Genomic DNA, 16,773 nt, shown 5'->3' on the forward strand with positions numbered 1-16,773 from the left:
CTGTCTGCGTGTGTGTGTGTGTGCACTGCGCAAAAGGGGGCACGTGGAAGAGATAAGCGTACCTCTTCTACTCCTCCACAACTTCCCAACATCGCAAGCCGGTAACCGGTGTGCGGGTGCAAAGGTGTAAGCGCACCGCTTTCATCTCTCCCTCACACGCACACACACTTACACATGTGCTCGTCGATTTCCTTTGCCCACTGGCCGCTTGTGATGTATGCGCCCCTGCAGGAGGGGGGCGTGGGTCAGTGTCATCGCCCCACTATCCCGCCCCTCTCAGCTTCTCGTGCTTCCTTTGGCGTTCGCCTGTCTCTCATGCACTGCCTCCCGCACGTGCTTCATCGCTCCGTCACCTCCCCCCTTCCTCCTCCTCAGCTCAACTTCCACCTCCACACCCCTCATACGTCGCTACGCCGACAGCATGCTTCGTATAGCCTTTGCGGCCAACTTGGCACGTGTGCGCCAGTGTTAGGTGCCGGAGAGGCAGCCTTGGGAAGGGCCAAGCGTGCTTCCAACAAACGTTTTGGCAGAGACATGCATTCTGCCGGGGTCGCTGAGCGAAGCAGAAGCAGAAGCCGCAGCGCTGGACTGTCTTCTGTTGCCCCTCACACAGGGGCCTGACGCGTGAGAAAGAGGGCGGAATGGGGAGGGTACTCGCGTGCTCTCGGCGTAGAGAGGGACTCGCTGCATTTCGCTCGTCTTCGTTTGTCTGTCTGTCCACCGCCCTCGCGTTGGCCCCACAACCACCCTGCCGCCCCCCCACGCTCATGACAGGGGGTGGGGTGGGGGCCAGCAGTGCCGTGCACCCGCAACTTCTCTCTTCTGCTCCCTGACCTCTATTCGTCGCTGAGCTTTCCCTGCGCCAACTTATTACCTGCGTGCTCTGGCAATGGGGTGCTAATGCGTGCACCACCAATATGTATGTATATAATTAATGCACACACACATATATATGGAAGCGAACGTCCATAAACCCTACCCCTGTCTCATCTCGCTTCCCCTCACTCGTGTTGCCGAGTTACATGGCTCATGTTTACCTCCTTGATGTGAGCTATCTCGCATCATTCGAAGAGGGCTTGCCACAGAAATTCTCTGCGCTGCCGCTGTCGTGGCGTTGTGCGGCGGAGCTGGCTCAATGGACCTCCGTGGCAGCCGTCAGGGACGCCTGGGTAGCGGCGTGCGCTGAGACAGCCACGGCTACGACGGAAGCATGCGTGTCCACGGACGTGAATTTCGTCACCACTGGCGTCGCATCCCGCGAGCCGGAGCAGGAAGGCTATGTACAACAGAATAGTGATGCAGACAGCGCAGAGGCCAACTCTGCACGATCGTGCACTCTCGCTGCCGCTGAGGTCGGCGCGTCACGTCCGTGCGTGTACGCCATGCACACCTTTCCATCTGCAGTTCCCATCAAGAACAGGTATTTCAGCGCAGCGCTGACCCTCGTGACGGGGGCGCCCCTGCGGTCTTGTGCGGGTCACGGGGACGATAGCCTCTCCGCGGCGGATCCGTGTGACATAACGGCTGATCTTCTGCGAAAGTGTCCTTGCAGCCAAGGGAGCCACAGCAAGGCGTATGCCTCTCACGATGGTGGCTATGGTGGTGTGCTGCTCGCACGCATCACGCAAGATCCCGCCAGCGTTCCCTGGCACGCCTTTCCACGCAGTGAGTGTCTGCTGCACGTGATCGTGGTGTTTCACAGTGGCGTGGCAGACGGATGCGAGGCGGCAACGGCGATGCCGCGGTCCTTGGCTTGTGTCAGGAACTCACGGCGCAAGGAGGGCGCTGACAGGGGCTGCCGCCCCTCCAGAGACGGTGCCATGTCCAGAGAAGAGAGCCTCGAAGGTGCACCGGCGCCCTTGCAAGAGCTGAAGGAGCGCTGGAACTATTTCGCCGCAGAGAACGGGTACGAGTGCGTCTTCCATGCCACTGTGTACCCTTCACGTGCGGCGGCGTTCATGGAACGTGGCGGGCGTGCAGTCGGCAACTCAGTAGAAGAGGCGGCGCTGGAGTGCGTGAGCGTCGCCTCCGGTGGCCGTGGTTTGCTCGAAGCTCCACTTACCGGATCAAATAGGCTTTACCAACTTCTGTGCAATACGCTGTGGCCCGCTGGCGTCCGCCGCTCCGTGGTCACGGCGTCCGCTAGACAGAGCGGCGATCGCGGTGGGGAGGCGCGCAACATCGTCGCACAAACGCCGACGCCGCTGAAGCCGCATACTGGGAGCGCGTTTGTTGTCGTAAGCGATGACGAAGAGGCGATGTGGCGTCTCTTCCAACAGCGAGGAGACGACTGTACACGTGTGCGGCGGCGTCGCTTACGTTTCTTCACATGCGCCGTGCCCGTATCTGCCAATCTCGCTGCCGGGGCCCGGCACACCCGCGTCGCGTTGGTGAACCAATACTATGCAGCGGTCGTGCAGCCGCGGCTTGTGCAGACCGCCTTCTTCGACGTGCACATGCGGGAGCTACTTGACCGGCACTGGGAGCAGCACATGACAGCGGATAGTGAAAGCGATGGTCTCTGCCCCGACGCGCCGGCCGTGGTGCTGTGGCCGCCAAACCCCTCGGCGTCGCGCACTGCCCGTTCTGAGAGGAAGGCGCAGGTCACGGCCGCCATCTGCGGGGACGCCGACGACAAAGACGTGCGGTCTGTGTATCCGCCGCTGGAGGTCATCCTCGACTCCCTTGCACGTCTCGGATGCCGCAATGTCGTGGTCGTAGAAGGCGAGCACAGAGGCGGCGCCGCTCTCAGCGGGCTCACCAAGTATGAGGCACTCATGTGTGAGGAGCGGGGCATCGAAGTAGTGCAGCTTGACCCAGCGCGCTGCACAGCAACATCAGCTGGTGCGGCCGAGATGGATGTTGATGCCCCACCACAGCCTGTGGTTCGAGATGAAGACGACATATGGGCTACACGTGGGGTGGATCGTCTGCACGAGCTGCTGCATACTGTGCAGTGGGGGCAGATGCATCGCATGGCGTGCGCAGCTTCTCCGACAGGGCGCCTCGCAGACCGCGGCCGTAACTCGGGTCTTTTACTGGCCTGCGGTCGGACGCCTTTCGAGGAAGAGGCATGGGTGCGTGACGTACTCGCAGCCCTAACCGCCTCACCATCTAGTACACGCCGCGAGAGCGCCACGGTGTCTGCCGAAGAGTACCTGCGCCTTGCTGCCCCCACCGTTGCAGCAGCTCTCGGGGTTGCACTCCGTAAGGGGACTACCGACCTCGGAGAGGGTACATCCGGGGCAGCTGTTTCGGTGGACGTGTCGAACTCGTACTTCGCTGCGGGTGTCGACGTGTACTTGGAGGGCGGACTGCAGTCGTACTACGCGGCGCCACCGTCCCCACGCTCCGGTACGCGGACGATGCCGCCCGGGTGGGAAGATGCGCACGATGCGTACGTCGTTGTCACAACCCTATGTGCCCTCCAAGAAGCGGCGCGCACGATTGGTGGGCCTTCTCAGTACACAATGGACACCGACTCCAGCACCGCTGGCACCGTCGGCGGGGCGCACGCCATCCTGGGCGAGGTCATTAGCACCCTTGCTCGGCGGCAAAGGGGGCAGTGGCTGGGCGAGCAGATAAACGCCCATGTGGCGCACTCGACGAGCCAGGTGTCCGACATGGCTGCCGACGCCCCGCTTGTGCTTCTGTACATCGCAGACGTACCGGCGACGGATACAAGGCGCGTGGAACTGGCGGAGCAGCTCGTCTGTGCACTGGCAAGGCCCACCGCAGCATGTGCTGCAACTTCCTTCAGCGCAAACCGAAGCGGCATCTCCGAAGACGCCGATGACTGCGTGCCCATGGAGTTGGTGTTCACTAGCGAGGCTCCGAGTCTGAGGACCAGGGCGGCTACGGCAGCTCGCGGTGCTGGCCCCGTTGAGGACGGCACCGCGCGTGTGTGCGAGGCTTTTGAGCAGCACGTTTGGCCGCACCGACAGGCACTGCCACATCTCCGCCGTCGCGCCGGCAAAATACCACACACCACCCCGAACTGTTTCGTCGAGGGAGGAGCTCCTGCGTCTCCTCCTCCGGGGGCAGCGGCTGTCGAGGTATCCACCACCACAAAAGCGAGTGCGGCAGTCCCTAGAGAAGCCGTGACGGTCGATATCCCATGGCGGAAGCCGGTCATCGGCTGCGCGCTGCCCGGCAACTTCCTCGTCGACCCCGAGACACTCCGGAGCGTGCCGGTGCGAGCCATGCGAAATGCCCCGCGGAACGCAGGGGAGATCGCTGACGGCCACTCCGTTGGCGCTGAGTGTAGAGAAAGCGCTAGCGCGGCACCAGCTTCGCATCGCAAGTCGGTGCCCGAGCCCCTCGATGAAGAGGAGCTTATGCAGTGGATGGAGAAGATGAAGCGCTACGGCCACCGCTTAGGCGAGGCGCTCCGCAAAGAGCAGGCGGAAGTGCTTGCCCTTGCACTTGAAAGGATGCTGTAGCGTGCGTGTTGGCGCACACCTTCCCTACTTCAGCGCACACATAGACCTATGAGGGCCTGCGGTGGGATGTGAAGCGTTTCCTCGTCCTCGTCCGCCCCGTGCCCCCCCCTCTCTCCCTGTCTCTCCTGGTGACAACTTCTTTTAACAACAACAGGAGCACTGAGCAATCACGCATGCAAGCGAAACGAAAGCTTCTCACCCGCCCCCCCTCTCTCTCGGACATGGCCTGAGCGCATCGGGCTTCCTCTTTTCCCCGCCACCACCATCACCCCCGTGTCTGGTCTCCCGAACGGGCTCATACCAAACATCTATCACGTAACAATGTGGCAGACACGCGTATAAGTGCAGACCTTCTTAAGTGTGCACGTGTATGCGCGTGTATACGGCTGCCGCTGCTGGTCGTCTGTCTCCCGCGCATTCCACGCACTCGGCGCCCTCACGTGCTGCACAGTAGCGTGCGCCTATTCACGCACGACTGAGGGCAAGAGGCGCATGGCCGCGATGGGGAACACCAAACGTGGAAAGGCCAGCCTCTCGCTCGAGGGGCATCGAAACGGTCGCAGAAAAGACAGCGGCATCCCCGACCTCGGCGGCGCGCGCCCCTTTGCTCTTCAGCAGCGCACCGGCGGCGCCTCCGCTCGCTCGTGGTCGCGCAATCGGGATGCAAAGCGCCGCAGCCTCTCTGTCGAGGATCGCATGACGCAGCCCATCAGGCATGTCGTCCCGCTCGACCTCTCCTTCGGCAACTTTGAATTCCAAGAGATGAAGAGCCTTGGTAAGCGCGGTGGTGGTGTGCGTGAGTTATCCTCGCTGCTGCGTCAGGTGCATCGCACGGCTGCTACACATTCAGACATGCTTCAAACGCGGCAAGGCGCTGAGATGCGTAGCGAGGATCTGCTCGCCTCAGCGATGCAGCGGTTAGCCGGCGTGAAGGTGAAGGACGACCCCCATCGTATCGCAAAGGCCCTCGCGAAGCGGCGCAGCAAGAAGCGGCAGTCAGCAAGGCGCTGGGCCAAGCGCGTGAAAAGCCTGGAGGACTCGGTGGAGAGTGCAGTGAAGGACCGCTCCATTCAGAAGCAATCCATGAAGGCGCGCAAGGAGGCGAAGGGCCGCGCGAAGGTGAAGAGGCGCGAGGCTGCCGGTGGCGGTGGTACCAGTCTCGGCAGCGGCGGCAAAAAGTTGGGTGCGAAGAAGCAAAAGAGCGTCGGTGGTAAAAAGAAGCGCTGACCGGGCGGCAGTGGCGGGAGGAGGGGAGATGGTGCATGTCTGCTGGGGTGGCCGCGCTGGCTTGTATTCGTCATGAGCGCATGCACACAGCTCCTCACACGCGCACACACACGCTCACCCCCACCACCATCCCTCCTCATGTGAGCATACGCGGTGAACTAAGCCTCTCCTTCCTCTGGACTTGGGCGCCCTCTGAAGTGTTTCCCAGTCGATGAAGTGGACAAGACGCATCCACGCCCACACGCACACGTACACCTGCGTATACAGGCGTGTCTCTGTGCTCCCGTTTCGTTCCTTCCTCGGCCCCCCCCGGCACACCCACTCGCGTCCTAGCGAGGAGAGGGGGGGGCGCAGGGCGCTGATGCTGTTCTCTTCGGTGGAGGTGGTGGAGTGGGGGACAGAGGATGGCACGAGGGGAGGAGCGGTGATGGCGCTTTTATGCGCTGTGCTTCACTCTGCCCCCTCCCCCCTCCCATTCCCACAATTTCATCTCTCCTCCCCCTTTTGTCTTCTATGGCTCCACGCGCGGCCCTGCATGGAAAGCACTGCATCCGCCGCACTGTCCCCTGACGCGCGCAGTGCCCCCCCCTTCCTCCATTCCTCATCCTCCGGCGTCTCCATCCCCCCTCCCCTTTCCCCTCCCCTCCCAATGGCTGCCCCTCATCGCACTAATGCGTGCCACACCTGCACACACGCCCGTACCATCTCCTGCAGTCTCCACTCCGCAGAAGTCTTCCCATCGACGGCGCCGCCTGTGAGTCCCCTCCCATTCTTCTCCCTCCACTTGCTCAGCACACACACGCACACACACAGAGCTGTATAAGGGGCACGCGCACGGCAACTTTCCGCCTCCACCAGCGCTGCTTCGCTCTCGAGCACGCACACACCATGTTCCAGCGGATGCACAGTCGTGTCGGCGCCTCGGCGCTCACCTCGGCCTTGCGCATGCAGCAGAATCAGATGCATTTCTGCCCCGCCTCACGTCTTGCCTCAGCGGCTCTATGCTGCAGCCTGCCGTGCAGGACGTGCACCTCACCAACAGCAACGGCTTCCTCCTTCGCCCTCCACAACGTGCTGCGCAGCTACACCACGCCGGCCCGCGCACAGCTGATGCGCGTGCAGGGCCGCGACGACATCCGAAGCCAAAACAGCCCAATGAACTGGCCGGGCAGCAGTGGCAGCAACCAGGCAGACAGTCTTACGCCGTTTGTGCGTCAGCACCTCGCCCGCGTGTACACTCTTCTCGGTTGTGCGTGTCTGACGGCAGGGCTGGGAAGCTTCCTGATGGTGGCCACCCCAATGGGACGTGCCATCCCGTACTGGTTCCCAATGGTCGGCGGCTTCGTGCCGCTGCTTTGGCTCTCCTACGCCCCACCAGCGAACCCGTCGCTGAAGCTGTGTCTCTTCTTCTCCTTCGCGCTCTTGGAAGGCATGGCGATCGCTCCACTGGTGCTCATGACAAGCATGAAAGGCGTGCTCGCCACGTCGATCGTACTGACCGCCGCCGTCTTTGGCGGCTTCAGCGCTGCAGCGTACCTCTCCCCGCGCGCATCCTTGTTAGCGTGGCAGGGCCCACTCTTTGGCGCACTGATCGGCATGGTCGCCCTCTCTCTGCTGAATGTCTTTTACCCCACCGCCCTTGCGCATTCACTTATTCTCTACGGCGGGCTGGCGCTCTTCTCCGTCATGGTGGCAGTGGACACGCAGGCCATGATTGAGCGCGCGCGTTGCGGGGCTGGCGATCACGTGCAGGATGCAATGCAGATGTTCTTGAACGTGGTCAACATTTTCATGCGCATCGCGCAGATCATGGGCAGCATGGACCGGTAAGCGCCCTCACACGCAAGTGAAGGGCAAGATGCGTCGATGTCGAGCGATAACGTCTTTATGGTCGACTGAAGAAAAGAGGGGGATAGCAGGACGGTACGGTACGGTGCTCGTCGAACGGGAAATGCACGCGCAACGCATACATTCCGCGAATGCCGCGAAACGTTGATTTTTTTTTCCACTGTGCGCGGAGCATCCCGTGTCCGAGCTGTGCGTAGGAGTTGCCACTGTGGGGATGGCGTGTATCACGCATCAGGGCTCCCGGAGCGAATGTCGATGCTGATGGGCTCAGGGGGAAATGAGGGTCGTATGGAACGGCGCGGGCCCGCCGCTTAAGGATTTGGTGCTTCTCTTTCTTACTCCCGTTTCTTTGCCTCATGCGCTTGTTCTTGGGCTAAGCGCTGGGCAGTACCACTCCCACCCCCTCGGCGTTCCTCCCTCCGCCAGACTTCCGCTTGCCTTCGCCCTCCTCGCTGACCCGCGGTCGCCTCGTCACTCCTCCCTCGTCCACACACACACACGCACACGCACTCCACCGCTCTTCGCGCACAGGAGTAAATGGGAATGTGTTCGCACAGAGCGGTGGTGTGTGTGTGTGCGCGCGCGTCTGCAAAAGTGTGCCCCACCACCTCCACCACCACCACCCTCATCCATTTCGTACCCACAGACATGGCCGACCCTCCCCCTTTCCCTCCCCCTATTCGATGCCTTTTTTATTTCTATTTTCTCGAAGCAGCTCGATATGAGCTGAGGGGGTACGAGTGGCCGCGGCGCAGGCGGAGGATGGCTGTGTTGTGCTGATAACTGTCGTCTAACCGCTCCATCGTGGCTCGCCTTCGAACGAAGGCAGGTGAAAAGCGGAGATGAGGGGACGCCGCGTGGAACCGTTACAGAATATGCCACAAATGTGCGCGTACTGCCTAACCAAGAGAGGCACAGCGGGAGCGTATGTGTGGGGTCCAGGGGCCTCAGAGGAATGCACACGGCCTCGAGGGCAGCTATTGCTGCGGAGAGAAGGCGCCTTTCGAAGTTTGGAAGAGCCTCCCTCCCCACACATGCCTACTCAAGCACAGACAGACGTCGTGCAAACGCCCGCTGTAGCCCAGAAATCAGTCCTATCGTGCTGCACCAACACGCTGCGTGAGCTTACATTCGGCTGCTCGTCGGCTCTTCTCTCACCGTGCGAACAACTCGTATGCCCTTCCTGTCCTTTTTTGCAATTCGCATGAGCCCTTATACTCTCCATCCCCCTGCGCAGCACAGAGGCAACACCCTTTCAGCGCGCCGCTCTCGGTGTTGAGAGCCACACTGGCACAGCCGAAGTGCCTCGCTTCATCACCTACGCTGACAGCGAATAGGCAGGCACGGCAAGAGGCATACACATAGGTGCTGATGGAATGGGCCGACGACGTTGTCGACCGGCCACGGCGCGCCAACGCAGGGAGTCGGCTGCAGGAGCTTCTGCAGAATGGCTTTGACGAAGAGGAGGAGAAAGCGCTGCAGGCGCTGAGCGACGCCTCCTCCGACACAAGCTTTACCCTCGGCAGTGACGAGGAGACGATAGACGAGATCGAGAGCGACTTTGATGCCGAGGAGGTCAGTGGTATGCTGGAGGGGGAGGCTGTAGAGACGGAGGCCTCGGTGCGCCATGCGGAGCGGCAGGAGCGGCAGCTGGAGCGGCGGAAGAAACTGCAGCGCTCGCAGAAATTCTCCAAGATCGCGGCGCGGGTTCGAGGGCAGCGGCTGCAAAGCACAAAGAGGCAGGAGAAGCGGCAGTGCGGCACCAAAAGTGCCGGCCAGGCGCCCAGACAGCGACAACCTCACAAGGACGGAGCTGGCTCGGAGAACGACGACGAGGAGGATGACGACGAGGACGGGAGCGACGATGCCATCGATCTGCGCCAGCGAGTGCGACACCGGCCAGCCCCCACGATACCGTGCAGCCGGCGTCTTGCAGAAGCGCACGCTCGAGCAGCGGCCTTACGCGCAGCGCAGGCGGCCGCAAAGGCCCCCGGGTGTGGCAGCGCTGAGGGCGTGAAGAATAGCAGTAGTGGCGCAGGCGTAATGCTCACGGATCGGGAGCTTGGCGCGGTCAAGGCGCAGCGACGGGCTCGGTGTTCGCAACACAACAGCGCCGCTGCGCGGCGGTCGAGGTGGGAGGCGAAGGTGGCGCTGCCTTCACGCGTCGGCGGCATTGTGTCGGAGCCGCTAACAGTGTTTGTGTCGCCACGCATTGCGCTGTACGAAGGCATTCCGCAGCGAGTGCGGTACAGCAGCGGAGCGTCCGTTCTCCAGCGCTTTCGCGTTCCCACAGTCGTCTCCTTCTCAGCTGCGTTGCCCCCAGTGTTTCAGCCCTGACAGGAAGATCCAGGGAGGCGAGTGAGGCAGTGTAGCAAGCGCAGGCGCTCACCATCGGCCTTCAGCTCCTTTACTGGAGAGCCACGTGAGCAGGCGCACGTACACCCCCCACCCGCCCACACACACCTCTCTTTATCCCTTGCTTGACTCGCGCTTTGCTGAGAAGTGCGAAGAAGGAACCACATGGCAAAAAAAAAACTGAGGAGAGAGGCACCTGTCGCTCAGCTTCATGTTGCTCACAGGCAAAAAGGCATCGGGCTCTACCGCAGCCAGCAGTCCTCGGCGGCACCGTGAAACTTATTCGCGTCCTTTATGTCAGCGTAGTGGCCTCACCCACCCACCCCCCTCCCTCTTCCTCCATGCTTGTCGCAAGGCGCGCCATGCTTCCCTTCCCTTCGTTACCGCTCCCCCACGCCCTATCCCTCCCTCCTGCCATCGCTTCCCCACCACACCCCACGCGATCCACAGCACGATTACTCAGCAGCCTCCACACGCACTGCATCCCCCTTTCTCCTCCGCTCCTCTCCTCTCCTCTCCCCCAGCCTCGCCGCTTCCTCTCAAACGAAAGCGCGAAAAATGGAGGACACTGTCGAGGCGATCGTGAACCAGCAGCGCGAGACGGAGCGCGCTGTCTTGGGCGGACAGAAGGTCCACATCCGTGTGCAGCAGCGCAAGGGCAAGAAGTTTGTGACAACAGTTCAGGGGCTAAACCAGAAGCTCAACTTCCGCCGCATCAATCGAGAGTTCCAGCGCCGCTGGGGTTGCAACGGGACTGTAATCAGCACCCCTGATGCAGGAACCGTCATTCAGCTGCAGGGCAACTGGAGCGAGAACATCAAGCAGTTCCTCTTAGACGAGCACATGGCAACAGAGAACAACCTCGAGATTCACTCCCTGTAAACAGGGGGAACACAAATGGGAGCGGGCGCCTGTGGGCATACTTGGGCATTAGCTCCCTCCTCCTCCTCCCTCTTATAACAGATGAGGTGGATTCGTATACGTTAGCGTGCGCGCGAGCGTCCTTATGTCGGCGCAGCGGGCACGTGTTTGGGGCGCGCGTATGTGACTGGTTGCTCTCCTACTCATCTTGACTTTTTTGGTTTGTGGGAGGGGGGAGGGGGGAAGAGGCGGTCGAGGGGGGTGGAGGGAGAGGGGGTCTCGGCCCCCCGACCACCGCGCGGCCTGTGCCTCTCCTCTTCTCCTGGTTTTGTTTTGCTGTTCATCGCCCCTGCGCGTGTGTATGTGTGTGTCTGCGCAAGTAATGAGGTAAGCACGGCGGGATGGGGGAAGGTGGGATACTGTGTATGTGTACGGTATTATTTAACGTAAGCGAAAGGTGAAGCAACGCTGACCTTCCCTCACACACACAGACAGACAGACACACCGAGTGAGAGTGAGGCGCGTTCCTCTCCCATCGTTTGCCGTTCGAAGTGTGGCTTTGTGGCAGTCTCTGTCTGTGTGTGTGTGTGCGTCAGTGATGCCTGGAGAGGAGCGCTGAAAGTGTAGGGTGAGAGAGGTGGCGCCAGTGCAGCCTCCGCTCCCCCCCCTCTCTCTCATCCGCAGTCTGTAAAGGTTACAGCATAAGCAAGCAGCAAAGGCAACCGCAGCTCGGGCGCTGCAGTGCTCTCACACGCACAAACCTCACCTCTCCCACTTTCCCTCCACACGACCTGAAGATCCTTAGAGACCGTCGTAAGGACGACGCTCCCGAGACTGACGTGGAGATGGCGCACGGAAATGAGGAGAGGAATGATTAGCGAAGGAAAGGGAAAAAATAATAAATGAAGGCGGTAAAGAGCTGCAGTAGAAGCGATGTAGGCAAGGTGATCGGAGCGGCACGAGTGCGTGCGCGCTGCCCTCTTCATGAGGCCCCTCTACGTTCCACACAGATCTACCTCTCTCCCTCCCTCTCGGTGGCGCTCTCTGTCTTTGTTTTACCTGACGGATACTGCATCCGCCCACTGCGCGCTTCACACATGCACGCATTACCCCCACACACACAACAATGTTGTTACCCTCGCCTCGCCCCCCCCACCACCACCACCCCCTGTCCCTTTGCCTCCTCGTCGCCTCTACCGGTTCACAGTTCTCTCCCCTTCCCCTCGACGCTCTCCGCCGCCTCCGCCTATCCAACACCGCCACCACCACCCACCCGCCCCCCATCACTTCGGGCTAGCAAGAAAAAAAGGCGGAGGTTCCCTTCTCTCCCCCTCGTCTCTGCCAGTGTGCGTGTGTGTTTGCATGTGAGAGGTCAAGTGGGCGACATACGCACACGCACGCAGAATAGACGGTGTGGCGTGCACGAAGAGGGTGCTCCATAGCGCATTGGGTTGGGGGCTGACAGCGATCCGCTACAGCCACACGCAAGCAATAGGAGAGGAAGGGAGGCGGGTATCAGCGGAAGACCCCCCCGCCCCTCTCCTTCACCGTTGTTTGGCGCTCCTACGTGTGTGTGAACGTGTGTAGCACACATCACCACTGCCCTTTCTGTTCGCTCTCGACTACCCGAGAAGATTCTCAGGGCCCCCCACCCTTCCTCCCACATTCCACCACCGTCACCGACGCAAGCACGCGCGTGTCTACATATTCGCGCTCACTCGCTCGCGCGGTGATTCGAGGCCCTCCGCACAGCCAACCCAACAAGTCAGCGAGGACTCTTTCTCGAAGGGAAAGGCAAAGAAAAACGCCACTCACCGAAGGCGCATCGTCATCAAGGGCGTTGGTGCGGTGCTTCGGATTGTCTCCCGTTGTCGCGTACGCACGCACACACAACACTGGCGTCCTTCAACAGCAAAGGCGTACTTATCTGTGCATACATATGCATTAGAAACCCAAAGAGAGAAGCACTCGCAAGCACACTGAGGGGCCTCGCTCTCTCTCTTGTCGCCATCTTTGTCGTCGTCCTTCTCCATCCGCTCGCTTGTCCGTGTGGGTGTGGGCGTGGGTGCGGGTCTGTGTTTGGCTGCCTGCCTCGCTGCGTGTGAGAGCGAACGTGTAGCGGCCGCTGCGCTGTGTATTTCTTCACAGGAAAGGTTCAGAGGATCGTGGTTGTTGTTTTTTTCTCCACCAAGGCACGCAACAGCACAGCACATATATATATATTCGCACACGCCCGCGCTCCCGCCTTTGCGTGCTGCATTTTCTGTGACGCCCCTCCGTACTCCTTTCGCTCATTTTTCCCGATCGCACTCGGCGTGTCTCTCCCCCTCCTCCCACCCCTCTGTAGGCCCCTCGTCGTGGAAGAAGTGCTCGATCGACCGCTCAGCGCACACGCAGCGAGGCCGCCCAGCACGCACCCGTCGAGCAGCCTGTAGAAGAGGTACGGAAAACAGAGAAGGACAGCCGAACGAGCAAAAACGGGGAAGGGGGGAGTGGGCGATTCACAGTCGGGTGAGTCGCGTGGCTCAGTGCGGTGGCGGTGAAGTACTTGTGCGAGCCGTCACCCCTGCATCAAGGTTAGAGGGGGACCAAAGCTCCAGTGCGGGAGGCGGTTCAAAAAGAGGGGAGACGCAGCGGACGCCATGCCCATCCACCCCGAGTACATTCCTTTGCCGAAGAGCAAGGAGATGTTTGCGATTGCGTCGTGGCGTGACTCTCCAGGGCTGAATGCGGCGTCGGGCGCGCATCCGGGGGCGTCTGCCAGCCCGCATGTCGCCACAGTGGATCTCCTGCGGAACGGCAAGGCCCCGGCCGGGGCGTCCGCCACTGCCACAAGCACAACCGCTTCAACCGGGGGCTCGCTTTTTCCCCCCACCGCGCCGACGGCAGAGAACAGCAAGGACGCTGCCAAGACCAAGGCGACGCTGTCGGGGGGCGTGTCCACCTCAGGCAAGAAGAAGCGCAAGTCCGCGTTGAGGGCAGCAACGGGCGCAGCGAATGCCGCAGGTTTCGCGACTCACCCAGGCGACGTGGACGACTTCTTTGTGCACATCTTTCTCCCCTCCTGCGGCGCCGCGCAGACGCTGGAGTTCGATCTGCAGGCGCAGGCAACACCGCTCAAGACCATCGAGGTAGGGATGCCAAACGTTTTGTTCCCGCGCAAACTCGCTGGTGGCGATGGCGGCGATGCGAGCTCCCCAACAAACGCCGCCCTTCACCCGGCCACCGCATCTGCCACAGCCGTCCCTTCGCCCCTCCACACGCCAGCGGCGAATCCTGCGAACAGCGAGGTTGGTCTCCCGCCCATGTCCTTGCCCCCTGCGGACCTCCCAACGCAGGCACCGAAAGAAGGCGCATCTGGTGCCGCGCCGTCGGTACCGGCGGCAGCGGCGGCACACGCCAACGGCAACGGTACCGCCTCAGCGGCCGGGACGTCGGCTGGGCATCCCGGTGGCGTGTACCAGGTGTCCTTGCTGTTCGCGGAGATGGCAGAAGCGGAGAAGATCGTCACGTTCGTGCAGCGCCGGTGGCCTACGGCATCGGTAACGCTCGCGTCCCGCAGCCGTAGTCTACTGAACTCCACCCTGGTGCTGAAGGGCATGCCGAACCAGGTCAAGACGGAGACAGTGCTCGCCGAGATGGAGAAGCTTCCACATGCTCCTTCGTACGTGCGCCTGCTCCGCAGCGAGCGCGGCGTCTTCAAAGGGGTTGTCTTCGTCAAGTACGCAAACTGCGAGGTGGCGGAAGAGTGCAAGCTGCGGCTGGAGAAGTTCGTGCTCGGGTCCCGTCCTTTGAAGGTGGAGTTCAAGAAGAAGAGCATGGCGTCGGCGAGCGTGATGGGCGCCATTACCGAGAGCAAGCGCTCACTGCAGGAACTGGTGCGCGAGCTGCGCGTGAGCACCGAGCACGAGGGCTTTCATCTATGCCGCACTGACGTGGCGAAGGAGGAGCTGAAGGTGCTGAAGCAGCTCTGCCAGTCATACGGGCTTCTGTTTGACATGAACGATCAGCAGGTGACGGTGCGGCGGGTGCTAGGTACAAACGGCACGAGCAGCGAAAAGCCGTCGCCGGCGCTTCGGCCGCAGTCGGCGGCTCTCGCCTGGGCCCCGGCGACGCCGGCGCCGCTGCGGCCGATGGACTTCAAGGGTATCAGTCACTGGAAAGATATCCGCAGTCAGGCCTCCACCCTTGGCATCATGCGGCCACTTGGGCCCGAGGACGGCAAACCTGCGTTCGCGGCGGGCCGCGGTCGACCTTTGTAAAGCAAGGAGAAAGGTTAGGGGTGGGCCCCAGTGAGCTACGGCAATGCACGAGCGAGCGAGAGATAGAGAGAAAGCGGAGGAGAGACAGTGGTCGTGTGAGCTTCGATCATCACACGCGCTACGACCATCGTCCCTACCCCTTTCTTTGTCCATCGGTGTCTTGTTGTCTCTGAAAGCCCATGCGTTTTCGTGGATTGGCATTCGGCTCTCTTTTTCTTACCTTCACTGACTCCTCTGGACGCATGCCCGCTTCGTTTTCTCTGGGCGGGTGGGTGTGGGTGTCTCCGCTCTCCTCTCCCCTCTCCGCCCCCTCTGCCTCTCTTCTCGTCTTACCTCTTCGTTTTTACTCCTCTAATAACGTGCATAGGCACACACACACACACACACGCACAGGCAGGCGCACCAAAACGGCACATAACGTGTGGCCCCATCGCAACATCCCAAGAGAAGTAACGGACGTAAAGATCATGACTGAGTGCGTGCGTGTGTGTTTGTGTGTATGTGTGTCGCTTCCTCCGGTCTCGGTCCCTCTCTCTCTCTTTCTGCCCTTCTCGTCTTACCATGCGCTCTTTCCTGTCGCTCTTGAGAGCTCCTCTCTTGCGAGGACGTGTCTTTGTGCCCGCACCTCCGTTCCGCCACCACCACCGTGCATACACACACACACACACACACGCGCGGTTTGCTCGTCACCCTCTGTCTTCCTTGGACGAACAGCAGCAGGGAAGGCGCGGCTTGAGTGCAGAAGAGGAGCATGGAAAAGCGAAGCGATGTCGGAGAAGCTCATCGCTTACCCTCTCAACAGCACAGGAGGGGGGAGAGGGGGCTGGGAAAGGGCTCCGTCAGCGCTATGTCCTTAGGCGGAAGACGTTAACGAACCACAAGAAAAATCCACACGAGCACACGCGCTAAGCAACAGGAGAGGCGCAGAAATGCGGTACGTGGTGATGCAGCAGTTGCTGCCATCACGTACTCTGAGAGGTAAAAGTGGACTGTAGTAAGATGTGTGGCATGCTCCCATCTCTCTCCCTCCCCCCTTTCGCCCCCACCCCACTCCCGTGTGCTCGCGGTCGAGTGGCCAATACAGAAGGGGGGAAACATGGAAAGGAGAAGGCGGCTCCGAGGGGATGGGGGGAGGGCAACAGCCACGGGTGCAAGCGCGCACTCACCATGAGCGTGAGAGAAGCGCTCAACTTTTCGGTGGTGTTTAGCCACCACATCGATGACTCTTTTTTTGCTCTATCTCGTCTTCCCTGGCTCGGTCCCCCGCCCCTCCCCCGTTTCCCACGCAAACATATAATGCACATGGAGGCATACACCTCTTGGCGTGCTCTGTCTTGCGGCTCTGCTCTGCTCTCTCTCTGTCTGTCTTTGTGTGTGCGTGCTTCACTGCCTCCCCCACCTCTCCTCGCCTACTAGTCTTAGAACGACTGACAGCCAGCGGCGTTCCCTCTATCCCTTTCTGTTTCGGAAGTCACCTCCTCCCCCGCCCCCTCCTCTCGCCTCTCGCCTCTGTCCGGTGTGTGTCTGTATGCGTGTGTGTGTGTGTGTGAAGGGGGAGTGCGTTAGGCGGGTGGGCGCGCCGTATTCGAAAGGCTCGCTGTGGTGATGGTACGTTGGCCTCTCGTAGGCATCAGCTGAACGAAGAGAAGAGGTGTGGAAGAGGGGTCAGAGTGTCAGCCGCGTCATCTGAAGCATTAGTCTATCGCACCGCATAATCGCGCTTGGCGCACACAGACACACAGACACACACACACACGCACCCGCACACACACAAAATA

The 16,773-nt window shown here is 61.1% G+C and overlaps 6 protein-coding genes across 6 annotated transcripts; all 6 read left to right on the top strand.

Annotated features, from left to right (window-relative positions):
* Positions 1-1,022: 1,022 nt before the first annotated feature.
* Positions 1,023-4,442, top strand: LSCM1_05069 (uncharacterized protein; the record flags this gene model as incomplete). The annotated part of the gene is made up of 1 exon (XM_067322546.1): positions 1,023-4,442. One exon carries the CDS (start codon positions 1,023-1,025, stop codon positions 4,440-4,442), a length of 3,420 nt encoding a protein of 1,139 aa, XP_067178409.1.
* Positions 4,443-4,934: 492 nt separating this feature from the next.
* Positions 4,935-5,669, top strand: LSCM1_05070 (uncharacterized protein; the record flags this gene model as incomplete). Its single annotated transcript, XM_067322547.1, has 1 exon — positions 4,935-5,669. The coding sequence occupies one exon, from the start codon at positions 4,935-4,937 to the stop codon at positions 5,667-5,669; it is 735 nt and encodes a 244-aa protein (XP_067178410.1).
* Positions 5,670-6,557: 888 nt separating this feature from the next.
* LSCM1_05071 (uncharacterized protein) lies at positions 6,558-7,499 on the top strand (the record flags this gene model as incomplete). The annotated part of the gene is made up of 1 exon (XM_067322548.1): positions 6,558-7,499. One exon carries the CDS (start codon positions 6,558-6,560, stop codon positions 7,497-7,499), a length of 942 nt encoding a protein of 313 aa, XP_067178411.1.
* A 1,389-nt stretch (positions 7,500-8,888) lies between these two features.
* On the top strand, positions 8,889-9,854 carry LSCM1_05072 (uncharacterized protein; the record flags this gene model as incomplete). The annotated part of the gene is made up of 1 exon (XM_067322549.1): positions 8,889-9,854. The coding sequence occupies one exon, from the start codon at positions 8,889-8,891 to the stop codon at positions 9,852-9,854; it is 966 nt and encodes a 321-aa protein (XP_067178412.1).
* A 576-nt stretch (positions 9,855-10,430) lies between these two features.
* On the top strand, positions 10,431-10,754 carry LSCM1_05073 (uncharacterized protein; the record flags this gene model as incomplete). Its single annotated transcript, XM_067322550.1, has 1 exon — positions 10,431-10,754. The coding sequence occupies one exon, from the start codon at positions 10,431-10,433 to the stop codon at positions 10,752-10,754; it is 324 nt and encodes a 107-aa protein (XP_067178413.1).
* Positions 10,755-13,375: 2,621 nt separating this feature from the next.
* Positions 13,376-14,995, top strand: LSCM1_05074 (uncharacterized protein; the record flags this gene model as incomplete). The annotated part of the gene is made up of 1 exon (XM_067322551.1): positions 13,376-14,995. The coding sequence occupies one exon, from the start codon at positions 13,376-13,378 to the stop codon at positions 14,993-14,995; it is 1,620 nt and encodes a 539-aa protein (XP_067178414.1).
* Between the last annotated feature and the right edge of the window lie 1,778 nt (positions 14,996-16,773).

The sequence above is a fragment of the Leishmania martiniquensis genome, chromosome 24, assembly GCF_017916325.1.
Source record: "Leishmania martiniquensis isolate LSCM1 chromosome 24, whole genome shotgun sequence".
Lineage (NCBI taxonomy): Eukaryota > Euglenozoa > Kinetoplastea > Trypanosomatida > Trypanosomatidae > Leishmania > Leishmania martiniquensis.